Source organism: Hemicordylus capensis, chromosome 2 (genome assembly GCF_027244095.1).
Source record: "Hemicordylus capensis ecotype Gifberg chromosome 2, rHemCap1.1.pri, whole genome shotgun sequence".
Classification (NCBI taxonomy): Eukaryota; Metazoa; Chordata; class Lepidosauria; order Squamata; family Cordylidae; genus Hemicordylus; species Hemicordylus capensis.
Window position 1 is genome coordinate 326,556,104 of NC_069658.1, and position 14,488 is coordinate 326,570,591.

At 43.9% G+C, this 14,488-nt stretch overlaps 1 protein-coding gene across 2 annotated transcripts in view; it reads right to left on the minus strand.

Moving 5' to 3' along the window:
- Window positions 1-13,592, minus strand: part of BSN (bassoon presynaptic cytomatrix protein) — a 337,777-nt gene extending 324,185 nt beyond the window's left edge. For both annotated transcript variants that reach the window (XM_053295172.1, XM_053295170.1), the window contains exon 1: window positions 13,301-13,592. In XM_053295172.1, the coding sequence (XP_053151147.1) occupies window positions 13,301-13,491 (191 nt within the window). In that variant the 5' untranslated portion in view covers window positions 13,492-13,592. The remainder of the gene's footprint in view (window positions 1-13,300) is intronic.
- Window positions 13,593-14,488: the final 896 nt, after the last annotated feature.

Sequence of the window (14,488 nt, forward strand, 5' to 3'; positions counted from 1 at the left end):
GGTGGGGAATAGAAGAAGTAACATTGGCAGGTCAGCAGGCCGCTACAGGGGAAGGCAAATCAGAAATTTAATCACTGTTTCCTCTTCTGGCTGTCCTGCCAGCTCTTTGAACTTGGGGAGCAGTGCCAACCACCCACTGAGCCTCACCTTGCTCCTCTGTAATGCAGGTCAGTCCAGAATAAATCATAAATAATCCATGATCCAATTATGGATGAAGGGACCTATCAACACTCTTTGGACCGGACTTACGAGCAGAAGTCTGGTCCCCCACAACCCCAGGGGGGGCGTTCTCATGCCCCAAGGACCCCAAAAACCCCATTTCTCTGCTGTGATGCCGCCTGCCCACCAGCAGGCCAAGCATAACTGTGAGGGGCAAGGGCATCTGCAGCCCAATCCTCTCCCAGCAGCAGCCTTCCTGAGCTTCCCCCAAGCTGGCCATCAGCTGTTTGGTAGGTGGGTAGGGCTTCTGGAGACCTTTTTGATTCTTCCGGGAGGCCTCCTGAAGCTCTCCAGGCAGCAGAGAAGAAAGAAGGCAGAGTGGTGACCTATGCACACCACATGCCCTGGCCTGCTAGGGGTGGCCAGCCCTGGCCTCCTGTGCTGAACCTGTGCCTGCCTGGGTGTCGTAAATCTGTTAGCTCAGCTAACCCAACAGGATTTACAACCCCTTCAGCTCTCCCCCCTGTGAGTTAAACAGAAAGTAGCAGCGAAGCTGCACAAAGGAAAATGAAAGACTCACAAAGAAAAATAGTAATAAACGAATCAAGTCGCCTGAACTAAACTAAGTAGCCCCCTCTACAATAACTGAGTAATAACGGAAAAGAAAACAACAGAGCAAGGAATGAATAGAACAAAGGAAACCAGAGCAAGGAATTAACAGAACAAGAAACACAGAGCAGGAAGGAACAGAACAAGGGCAAACTGGAACTCAAAAAGTTGAGGCATTCTAAATAGTAACATGGTCTGTGGTAAGTGAAAGTTGCTAACAGCATCTGTGCAAGTCACAGACTGCTTAATATATGGCTCAAGAGAACCGGAAGCCAATCAGGCTTCCCTGAGTCAGCACCTCTACTTCCTCTCTTGTGATATCCTGCGCCTGCGTGTCTCCCACTGAGCCTTCCTCTTGAGAGGTCTTCTCATGACAGGTGAAATTCCAGCCTTCTCCTGATCAGGCTCCTCCTCAGCCCTCATGTCTGGCAGCTGTTCTGATTCCTCAGCTCCAGAGTCTGGTCTCCCTGCCAAATCCTGTTGCTGTGCCTTTGAGCCCTCACTACCAACCGAGTCCTCCTATTCCTCCTCTGACTCTTCTGAGTCAGAGGTCTGAGCCATGACACTGGGACACCTCCTTAGTAATGGAGGTACTGCATGTGATTTCCTTTTTATGGTTATTCCCCCACTTTAAATATTTATGGAATGGCTTGCCACAGGGCTTTGATATCAGGCACAGATATAGGGCAGGTTGGGAGGGCTCTAAATGTTGATTTTGAAATGAATTGGGCAATTTAATGATTCTTGATTTAAAAAATATATCAAAAGAGTCCTATAAGTGGCTTGTTCAATGGCAGAAAATTACAAAGATTTCCAGAATGGAAGCCACCACCCATGGCAATCACTCTACCCCCATATGGCGGAATCTGCCCTTTGCCTTCATAAAAAAGGGTAAACCACTCCCCTTTCTGCCCCACCGTTTAGATCTCCTGGAATGGCTTGGTATAAGGCTTTGACATTGAGCACAGATGTAGGGCAGGGTGGGAGGACTCCGTCTATTTAATTTGAAGTGGATTGGTCAACCTATTGGTTTTTAATCAATTTCCCCCCTACTGCAGTAAAGCTGGCAGAAAGAGTCATATCTATCTGCAGAGTACTTCATACCTAGTGAAAGTGGAGCTAACCATTAACATCCAATTAACAATCTTTTTTTAAAAAATGCCCTGTGCTCAAGTTGTTTTACAATCCAGAAGATCTGAGTGAGAACTGTGAAGCAAGGGGCATGTGTTATCTATCCCTATAAATGCACTATATGTCCAAGCTGGATTGTAATCCAGGTACGTGTTTGAATTGTGGAGCAAGAAATACATGTTGTGTCCCAGTTGGTTTGTGAATGGTCAAAAATACATTGGGGGTTGCACAGTCTTTTCTTTTCTTTTCTTTCTTTTTTTTAACAAATGCACTCTGGCCCACGCCTATGGGTTTGTAATAAATGAGCAAGAAGGTATGTAATTGGTCAAGATTTAAGTGTCAGGACTCACCATGCAAAATATGGTATATCTGTGTAGGTCAGTGGGAAGTATCTTCTTCAGAATTTTTTCTAAAAAACAAAAAGTTTTCCAGCTTTATCTAAACATGTTCTGGTGTAAGAAATAGTGCATTGCAGCTTGCGGGGGGGGGGGGGGGGTTCCAAAGATCTTTAGGTCCAGTGTCCACAATTGCCTAGGTGCACCTCTGAAGGGGATGACCTGGTATGTAGCACAGAGACTTGGTTGGGCAAGGCTGGTGGTGCTGTCTGGTCCCAGCTTCTCCCTCCAGGGTACTCTGTTGAGGAGCAGTTGAGAGGACATGGGTGGGGAGGTGGAGTGGTTGTGGTGTATAAAAATGACATCTTCCTTACCAGGATACCTGCCGAAGTGTCTGACCATATTGAATGTGTGTACATAAGTTTGGGAACTTTTGGTGTACTGATTACCCCGCTGCCCAACAAAGCCCCTAACTGAGGTGATGGACTTAGTCTCGGGCTTGGCATTAGAGTCCCCCAGACTTATGGTGGTGGGGAACTTCAATGTTCACTTCAGGACCAAATGGTCCAAGATGACTCAGGACAGGCCATGACAACTATGGGCCTATCCAAAGCAGACTCGAGACCAATGCATGTTGCTGGTCACATGCTTAATCTGCTTAATCTGTTCTTTTACACTGATCAGGATGGTATTCTGTAGGTGGGGACTCCTGTGATTTCCCCATTGTCATGGACAAACCACTATCCGGTTAAAGTTGAACTCACAATCACACCCCATCTCTGCAGGGGTGAGGGGCCTATTAGGATGGTCCACCCAAGAAAGTTATTGGATCCAATAGGATTCCAAGAAGCCTTGGAAGGATTTAGTGTTGGCTCTGCTGAAGATTCTGTTGATGCCCTAGTGGAGTACTGGAACAGTAAATTCACCAGGGGAACAGACATGATAGCTTCTAAGTGCCCTCTGTGACCCATTTCAAAATTGGCCTCTTGGTATACGGAATAACTATGGGAGCTGAAGTGGCATGGTAGATGACTGGAGCACAAGTGGAGAAAGCCTCAACTCAAACTCAAATCCAACAGAATACAACATAGAGCACATTTGAAGACTTATGCTCTGGCAATACATGTGGCAAAGAAATTATTCTTTTTTGCTTGTATTGCATCTGCAAGCTCATGTCCAGTCTAGTGGAGTTGTTTAGGGTTGTGAGAGGGCTAGTACATGCTCCTTCTCCCTTGAATCAGAATTTAGAACCATCAGTTACCCGTTGTAATATTTTAAATAAGTTCTTTGTGGATAAAATCTCTGTTTATGTTGGTTATTATAACCCATAAAGCCCTGCACAGTTTAGGCCCAGAGTATTTAAAAGAACATCTCCTTCATTATGAGCCCCATCACACACTGAGATAATCCAGAGAGGTTTGTCTGCAGTTGCCACTACTTCGTCCGGCAGCTACACAGGGACAGGCCTTCTCTGATGCCATCCTGAGACTCTGGAATGTGCTCCCTGCTGAAATCAATGTGTTTTCTCTGCACAATGCCTCATATCTACTAGATGTTCTTTATATCTACCTTTCAATAATCTACTGGATTCCCCAATACAGAATGAAGTGCAACCTAGAATGAAGTACATTCCCCAGTAGAGAATGAACTGCACTTAATTCTATATTGGGGAATCTGGTAGATCATTGAAAGATAGATATAAAGAGCATCTAGCAGATATGAGGCATTGTGCAAAGAGAACAAAACCCTGGCCATTGCATATGAGGATTAAGCATGAAGGCCAAATGGTGCCCACTAAAATATCTATTTGGGGGATTGAAAGGAACCTATAAAGAAGGAAAATCAAGGAAGGATTATTTAAAGAGAAAGTGAGACCTGACATTAATGCTTGGAAGGCTCTGGCCGATGCCATAAAGTGAAAATAATCCCCTGATGTTCATTATCTCTCCGCCAGTCATGGAACAGAGTGTTATCATGTCTAAGGAATTTAAAGCTGGGAAACGGAGGTTTTTATCTGTGCTCATTTGTTTTACTTAACTGAGGATGGTGTGTTAAAACAAAACATCTTATGTTTACCAACTATGAGTTTTTCTTTGTGCAATAAAAAACCTTTTGTTGTTGTTGAGAGTTGGAGTCAATACGTGTATTGCATCGCTGACATATTGACTTATACAAATTAAATAAATTCTCAAAGAAGTCCTAGATCTGGGCTCACAAAAGGCCTATGGAGCCAGGTCAGTCACACTGGTCTTTAGTCACACCATGCTCATTCCAAAAACTGTGTTTAGGAGAAACAAGCAGAAAATACCTCAGAAATATTGTTTGTATGTCAAGTTATGATGTATCGTGGAATGGATATTATTTCCTCGTTTCGGAGGTGTTTTCTGCTTGTTTTAATTTTACCCTGTGTCCTCAAAGGGCTCAGAGCAGCTTTCAGCCACCATAAATCAATATTTAAGGTATTAATAATAATAATCCACCACAGCAAGAAAATCCAGATGCTATTAACACATTGATCGCTCAGGGCAGAAGGCACAAACTAAGTAGAAATTATCATTTACACATCATTTCTAGGTTTAACTTCATCTTACAAGCAGTTTGTAAGGTTTTGGGGGGAGGGGGAGTTACCTGACTGGCACTGGTCAAATAAAATTGTGTGGGCAAGCACAATGAGCTAAGACCCATAGTTCAAAGTGGATGGCAAGATCTACAAGCACAAGCAGGGCATGGGAAAGCCTCAGCTGTGTTCACAGTACTCTGATGATTGAGAAGAGCCATCACCGTTGCCAAATCTATCCCTCTGCTTGAAAAGAGGGCAACTAGTGCATTGTTGTTTTACTAACTAGCCCAAAGGTTCCCAATTATTTAAATGCTGGAACTACTACTGATTTTAACTGTGTATTTCTGATTTTAGTGTAAACCGCCCTGAGCCACTTTAGGAAGAACTGTATATAAATCAAATCAAATCAAATCAATCAATAAATAAAACCAGTATGGGGGACAATCTTATATTACTTTCCTCCAATACACCCCAAAGAACCCGCAAAATCTGCCAAATAGCTAATTTTTAATTGCCACAATTGTTGTGATCTATTATAGGTGAAGTTAAACTGTTTTAACAAAACTACCCACTGGCAGTAAATCTGAAAATCGATTTTATAGTGAGAAAAGTGCCTCACAATCTAGTGGGAGACTGTTTTTAGCTTCCATTATACATTCTTTAATCTCCTTCCAACAACTGTATGAAAGCAATGAAAACACGTAATAGTCCAGAATATATTGTTCTTCTCTATTACATTGAATACAAGAAATACATGGGCTTTTTTCCTAGTATATTGTCCTCATCTACAAAATTTTTAATGGCCTAGGAAAGAATTATAAAAATGAACTCCTAAGAACAGCTGTCCACAACCGTGTCCGCTGTCCAGTGATGTGCAGCAGGCAATTCTCCAAAGAGCCATTTCAAAATGGTGACATGAACTTCACCAAGCATTGACTCCTCCTGTTATAAGAGCCTGTTATAAGAGTAATCATTCAGGCAAGCCTTGGTTACTGCAAGCAACACAATCATATCAGAATAAAGGAAAATATGGGAGAAACGAATTGTGCATGATGATTTCCAATACATTTCTAAAGTCCAGATCCCTCCACAGTGACAATATAAAAGTCTAGATTCAGAAGAAAATGAACACATAGAAAAATGAACAACTATTATTGTGTTTTCTTGGAATAAAATGGGGGCTAACAACATTAATTGAGTAATCTGCACAATTAACTGATTAATCATAGATTAATTGGAGCTCCGCTTTTAATCTCAGGCAGCCATCTGGGCTCTCTCTCCATCTACTACCTCTTGGACTCAACTGATTCTTCCACTGCCACTTTTTGTAGCAACCTCCCTTCCATTCTCCCTGCTGCTGAAGCAGCCTAACTGAAATAGCACATTTTCAAACTGACTAGGGACTAGTGTGGCTGCTGCTACTACTACTACAGTTCATGCATTTAATGCCAACGATGTGCTAGGCACCATGCAGAACACTGAAATGACATGGCCCTAGTCCAGAGGGCTTGCAATCTAAGACAGGCAGCAGCGTAAAAGAGAATAGAGCCTGTAGCAGAAAGCACAGGGAAAAAAGAGAAAGCAGTAATCCAGGAAAGGCTGAAGCCGGTTCACACACTTTACACAGCAAGAATGTTGTATATACACTAAAAAGAAACAGATGTACCAGGGAGAGGGCCTTTTTGGTGATTACACCGTTTATGGAATAGCCTCCCCAGTGAGGTTTGCCTGACTTTGTTTTGTCCTTTTGGATGCAAGGTAAAGACCTTTTGGTTCACCCAGGTCTTTTAAATTTTGATTTTCACATTTGATCTGATTTTTAACTAATTTTAAAATGAGTTTTTAAGCAGCTTTATATTGTATTTTGTATATTCTTTTCTTCTTTTTTGTCTGTTATGATTTAATGTGTTATGTGTTTTTATTTTATGTTTTAATCCTCTGTTGTGAGCCACACAGAACAATTTGTTATGGGGCAGCTAACTAATAAAGTTTATTATTAATTATTATGATTGTAAAAATGCAGTGGACACACACTAGAGAGTAGGGGTGTTAATGAATCAAGTTCTGTGATTCAATTTGAGGTTGAATCAAATCACAGAACCATCAGATTGATCTGTCAAGAACAGCTGGCTAAGGCTTGGCTGGCTGTCTTGACTATGATTCTCAAATCACCCAAATCGATTCAGGTGATTCGAGCACCATTTTGAGGCCTGTTCTGCTGGGAAAACGGGTCTAAAAATGGCACTTTTTTCCAGGGGGAGCTGGTCAACCAACTGGGGCTGATGGATAGACCAGGCCTCTTCTCCTGACTTAGTGCGTTAGGCCGCCTCAGAGGACTGGTCTACTGGGTAGATCAGTCCTCCAAGGTGGGCAGACATGCTAAGTCCAGAGCAGAGGGCTGGTCTAACCACTGACCCCAATTTGTAGACCAGCTGTCCCTGGGGGGGGGAGCCATTTTGAGGCCCATTTTTTCTAGCAGTACAGTCCTCAAAATCACATTTGAATCACCCAAATTTATTTGGGTCAAACCAGGGGTGATTTGCTTTGACACTGAATTGGGCCCTCTGTTTTGAGGATGATTTGATTCTAGGTCGAATCTGCAAATTATCCTGATTCGACCTAAATCGATTCAACCTTGAATCGAATTGTACACCCCTACTAGGGAGTCACAGCTAACTAGCCTCATGAGGTTTGCTCCTCCAGACATTGGTGTAAATGCAGCACCCTTGCTTTACAAAGTGTGTATCAGTTCTAGGTTTTATGGAGTGGTTGACCTGATGTGTCAAGTTGGCATGTACACCAACTACGGTGGCAAAGGTGAAGGAGAAAAAACACTAGTAAGCAGCAATGATTCTTCAGACTAACACACTTTTGCATCAGGAAGGAGTCACTCCAGGTATGAACTGGCTACTCATATGAGATATATGGTATGGTGGCAGGAGATTTGAGGTTATATAGAGGCTCTGAAAAAAATGGAGAAGCAGAGGATAACAAGCTCTTCCTTATGGGGGCAGGTTCTGTGAGAGGAACAGTGAGAAGCCTCCTAGCTCATACTAAAGGTTCATAAATTGCAGCAAGATCAGGTGTATGATGAAGTGGTACTCCATGTTCAGCCATGTTCATGTTGTCATTCCTTTCACAAATCATGTCTAGACTCTGGTTCTCAGAGTATAAAGGGCCTTGCTAAGGATCTGCATGCTGTTGCATCATTTATAAGCATCTCAGTTAATAACAGTTTGATTTGTTGCTTGAAACAAGTTTAGAGATGTTGTCTCTGTTCTGGATGTCCAGGTATACATCCTTCACTAGCAATCTTGTCAAAGGTAACAATGGGTTTTGTTTTTTTTTTAAAGAAGTGTTACCTTGTTTACAAAGTCAGTAGCAATAAAGGAAATGAAGTTAATAATCTTAAGAAAAGGATACAAAGGATCCATTACTAATCCATCAGATGATTAAGCGCAGATTCACAATTCTATTTCTTCTTAAGGTAATGAAACACACCGAAATCATCACTGCAGTAACATGCACCACAAGGTTAATGGGTGGGGGGGGGGAGGGGGGAGTTAAGCACTTTGATTTCAATAGGAGAGTTAAGCATGTACATAATTCTCCCTTGCTGAAATCAATGTGACTTAAAATGAATAGCTGTGGCTGGCTTTTGTCCAATGTCAGTTAGTGACAGCTGTCTGCAACCCTTTCCTTCTCTTTTCTGTTTTAACTACTGCAAATCTGAAAGTACTCCACCATGTTAGAGGACTCACCTGCCCCATTCTAGAGCCTTTCCTCCATCAAGCTCCTTTGTAATAACTTTCTCCTGCAAATCCTATGTTAGGGTTTAGAAAAACCTTATGCTGCTAACACTTGGCAGAAAAGAAAACTGAACATGAATTAAAACAAAGATGCTGAAACTATTCAGAAACTCATCATTTTGTATGACAACATTGACCTAGGGGTGTTGTAAAAATTACTGGCAAGTGCTTTGAATATTTGAGGTGCAGGATACATGTACATGGTAAGTAGGATTTTCACCACAGCCTTACATATTTTCTGTTGCAATCCTGCATTTGGAAACGTTATGTTGCAATTACAGTATTCATCACATTTCTATCATCCACCAAGGAGATCACAGTTGTGTAAAAGGGCTTTCCTACATTTTGTCTCATGCAAACCTGTTAGGTGGATTAGGCTAAGAGACTATAAGGCTATTCTCACAACCTGTCCTGGGGCAGGGTGGGTAGTTGTGCGGAAGGCAGGGACGAACCTACCTCCCACCCAGGGAATCCATGTTTGTTAGTGGGATATGTGGATTGCATACCCACACAATCCATGCTGCTCTGAGCAGTGTGGATCTCTGGAGGCTGGGACAATGCATCCTGGCCTCCGGATATCCCACAATACACTTCCCAACTAGCGTGGTGCATTGGGGAAATCCCCCATGAGTTGGGTGCTCAGGCTACATACAGCCTGAGCACACACATGACCCTGACCCTGGGGTTAAGGGCACACTCATGCCCTTAAACCCTGGTTAAAGGGTAAAATGTCAAGATACCCACACAAGGACAGCCCCAGGATTGGGAGAACAGCTTTAATGGCTGACATCCCGACGCAATGAGGACACAATGGGAGCTATGTCCTCACATTGAAAGGCTGCTCTTAATGTAGTTGGAGGCTTCCCCAAGACTGCTGCACCCACTGGGGAAGGAGTAGTCATTTTGGTGATCTTCTCTGCCTCCGGAAGTGCTCTGTGTCTTACAAAAATATGTCTCTGAGGGCTGCCCAACCCTTAGGGATATATTTTTGGACGGCACAAAGCACTTCCGAAAGCAGAAGATTGCTGAAAATTGCTTCCTCCCATACTGACAGGTGCGGTGGCAGTGGGGAAGCTCTCTGCAGCGCAGATGCATCCAGGCCTTCCATATTCATCCAACACTCTTGCTAACCAGATTAAGATCAAAGATTATGGCCAAAACATGCATCCCTTTGATTGCAAAGAGACATGAGAAGATGTACCTCAGTCTTTCTCTTCTGATCAATTCTTTTTGACTACTGAGTTATATATGAATTAGAGATGCACAATCAAACTGTTAAAATAAAAATGTTTAACTGATCTCACCCCTTTCACACCTGCCACTTTACCCTCTTTGGCTTCTTGTCCCTCCTGCCCTATTTCATGAAGTTTTTACCTAGCCCCACCATTTCTCTTTGGCTCCCAATTTTCTTAACTTCTTCCATTCCTCTTGTCACCCCTATTCATTCTTCCTTAAAGCTCCTCCCTTTAAGCCCAATGTCTACCGAGTCTCCCTTCCTTCAGTTACCAGCTATTCCATGGCAAAGGCTTTGTCAATAGCTAGGATGACTGTCACTGGTAACAGGCAGGAGAAAGACATTTTTAGGCAATTATAAAAGATAGGGGGAAATGGATATGATGGTATAATGACCTGAAATGGATCTAATGATATAATCAGCAATTATATACTTCATTTCAGGTCATCCTATCATCAGATTCAGTTTTTCTAACTGAAAGCTGAGGGACTAATGTAAAGTTTGAACGTAAACAAAAGTATCAGATGGATCACAGGCATGCTATGATTGCTGCCTCCTGCAAGAATATCATCACACATGAATGAATCTGAAATAGCAGATTTTCCCATTCTAATGTTTCATATGAATTTGGCTCATCTGCTTCTGCAGTGCAGCTATGGACAGCAGAAAAGATGTGGAATTAAGTGCATCTCCATTATAATGTACAATAAGCTCACCTAATAACATCTACCCTTGATGAAGCAAAATAGCATTTTAAAAACAGGCTAAGATTCCTTTACATAATTGAATTTCTAGTATTTAATATAATAATTTTAATCAATATCCCTAGTCTAACACCATATTCATGCTTCAGTAGGAAAAACGTCATTTTTTCTGCAACAAATTTTACCACAGCTACCCTATATTCATGATTATTCCAGCATATTCCCTATGCAGAGCACTATAAGACTGACAGAATAAGCACTCATTAATTAGGGCAGGGCTACGATAGGATGCCTGTTTTGAGAGAACAGGGTTGTACTGATCGTCTGGAATTGGAAGAGAGTCCAGTGCTTCTGCACAGATGTATTATCACTTGGATGGCTTCCCAGCCCTGCTCTTCGACACACCATGGCAGGAGTGTCACAGAAAAGCCTCAATGCGCAGATGTCTCAGAACAGAGACACTCAGCTCTCCATCAGTAACACTTCATGGTGCATAAGTGAATCTAAGCTGCAGAATTAAGGAAAGCTTTCAAAGATACACATTGCCGGCACACAGGAACTAGATAATCCTGCTACAGGTCTCAACACAGACATTCTTATTTCCTTTCACCACACACACACGTATGCATACACACACCTCCCAAACCTTACACCAAAATCAGTTCATTTTGCCTGGGCATTTCAACATCCATTCACTCCCGTGTCTGTGTGAACTTCCCTTGCTTAGGCACTAATGCTTGGCCTACATCTGCCCTAAACTCAGCTGGGGAGTAATGTGCAAACCAGGAATTCCGCAGAATGGAAACAGTTGCCACTACACATCATTTCCCCCTTACAAATAGCAATTAAACATCTACATTTACAGATGTGATTTAAACATTAAAGATATTACCAAAACATATATTTGTATAAATGAGTCAATGCTTGCTTGAAAAATGTAGAGACATGAGTGCAGAATATAAAGTGTTCACCATATTTCTTCCACAAACTTTGTAAGAAAATTTAGTGACATACGATATTAAAAATTCAATTCAGCCAGGACCAAATAGTTTGATCAAAAAGGGTGATAAAGAAGGCTCCAGCTTTAATCCCAGCACAGTCTGAACACAGAACAGCAAGTTATTTGATTTCTTCCAGAACCCACCATTACATTCCCCATGTAATGTAATAATGGAATATTCAACAGCACAAGTCCTTTTTAAACCTGTGACCAAGGATGGTACACACTTTTAAATCCATTTATTTCATTTATTTTTCATATAGGTTTACCCAGCTTTTCAAACAAAAATTGATTCAATTGGTATTTGCTATAGATACATTTGATACACTGAAATATATTATTCTACTAATTTTTTCACTAACCCTTGTTTTTCATGTATACTGCTTTCCAACATTATAGATCTATACTGACTGGAGATGAAGCTCACAGCTTTAAATTTATTTTGAATGTACTGTTCTGATGCACAATACTACTTTTTCTCCACCCATGTTTTGTTTTCCTTAGAGAGACACTACACAGAACACTAATATTTTAGTTCAATTATTTCTCTAAACTGATGTACATCATTTAGGTTACATAACCACTTTCTTTTTTCATATTACAAACAAGCTGCAATTAGTGAAGCCATATCCAGGGTACATGTACTGGGCTTAAGCACCATTAACTGTATGATTCTAAGCAAGAGCTGTAGCTACATAAGTGATCAAGGAGGGGATGGCTAGGGATCTAGGTGAACTGAAGAGGAGAATGGGGAAATGTCTGTTCATGTTGACAACTCAAATCAGAAGCATTCTTGACAACACAGAGACTGAGAAAAGCTACTTGTATGGTTCACAAACAATGTTCTCCCCTCTCTGTTTTGCATGCTTCTCATTCCATCCTCCGCTGTGTAATCAGTATCCCATTCATGTTTCTCTGCTCCCCTCTCCCCATAAGAGCCTGCACTATGACACTCTGTGAAAGAGTCTTCACCCTATATATGCACACATGCTGCTAGAAGGTCCTCTACTCTCCATCTTCCACCCTGCCTCCCAGCTAGGCTGATCTTCCCATTCACTATTTAATACTGTCAAACACAGACAGATTTCCTCCATTCTCTCTCTTAAAAGGTGAATCTCAATCGACACCCAAGATTGCCTTTCTATACACTTCATACAGCACTATTAGGACACAGAGCCTGGTTACCAGCTCAACATTCCCAAAATAAGGGGCATTATGGAGGCAGTGTTCTGAAATAAGAGACATCCAGTATGCTCCAGGAAACTCTGACTTTCTAGGATTAGGAAGCAACCTTTGAAAGCCAGGGACTTTGTTTAAAATTAGGTGCACAGCACATGGCAAAGCGACCTCGCAGGCCAAGCCATCTCTCCAGCTTTCCTACATATCCACATCCACCCATACTGATGCAGGCATCCCGCCATACCCTGAGGCTCCCCTACAAACCTCTCACTGACGAACCCCAGAGATCTGTCTCATCTCTTTCGCCCTCCCCAGAGGCTGAGTCTTGCCTCCCTCTCCTACCCCATATGGCTCTCAGCCCCACTTCCTACTCCACACTGAACAGCACTCCTCAACAGAGGGTTCCTTAGTTGCACTTCGCCTTTAATCCCTGGTCCCTCCAGCTCAGACTGGCACTCAGTCTCTCTCCTCTCCTTCGCCACAACACTGACAGCCTAAGTTGCCCCCGGAGCGACCTCTCCTGCTCTGTAGCCCCCGGTCAGCCCAGCCCAGCCCAGCCCAGCCGGTCTCTCTCTCCCACCTGGCGGAGGGTCCATGCGGCTGCGCGGGGCCCGGTGCGGCGGCTGGAGCCCTGCCCGGGGGGAGCTGTCCGCCGCTGCCTGGTGCTGAAGGAGGCTTGGCTGTCCCAGGCGACGTGGAGGGGCCGGCGGCGGAGCCGGGGGGCAGCTGTCCCTCGGCTCCCCCGCCCTCCAAGCTGGCCTCGTTGCCCATAGCGAGGCAGCAGCAGCGGCCGGGATGGGGACAGGCTCCCTGAGCGTCCTCAGCGCAGCGCCGCCTGCGCCGCCATCAGCCTAGCTCCACCATCGCTGCCTGCCCCATCCGCACTGAGCATGCGTTCACCTGAGCGCGAGCTCCGCACCCACCCTCCCAAAAGGCGCGCTTGGAGGGGGCACGCGCGCCTTGCGGGAGCGCGGTCTGGGACCAATGGAGGCTCGCGCAGAGTTCAAGCCTGCCCATCGGGAACACGTGTGCGGGACCAGACCAATGAAGACGCGCGCAGCCCCGATTCGTTTCCTCCCCACTTTTGTGGCGTCCTCCCTGCTCCACCTTCTCTCCAGCGCGTGAATGCGTCAAGTCTGGACGACGCAAAACCTAACGAATTGCCGCTGGGGGTCCTGTCAGCAGTCACACACGCAGGCGGCCGAAAGGAAACCCTCAACGCTACGCCCCCTCCCAATTGGAAGGCTCAAAGCCTGGAATGGAATGACTTGCCATGCCTTTGCCTTTTCGCTGACCAATGGAAGTTTGCGCTCCTTCCCTCCACCATTTGCCTGACCAATAGAAGCCTTTTCTCCCTCACTCCACCCTTCAGCGCATGCATGGCTCACCTAATGGGAGGCCGGCACATTCTTGGTGTGTCCAGTGGGTGGTTGAGCTTGCTGTCTCCCATCACTAATTTCACCACCTTTTCCCTCCCTCCGTTCATGACCTGACCAATGGGCGATCACACCCACTATTTTTGCCCTTGGCCTGACCAGTGCTGCGGCGAACTGAAGGATAACAGCGAGACCGTTTGCTGGCCCGGAGGACTTATGACTCTGAAACTGGAATAATTGCAGCCAATAGAGTCTTACTGGGATATGCTGATCGTTGACAGGATTGGATGGGTGCTATAGACTCCTGTATGTTGGTGACCTGCCCATCTTTTGGATGTCATTTATTTTGGAAGCACAATACGATCTGTGTGTGTGTGTGTTGCCACATAATT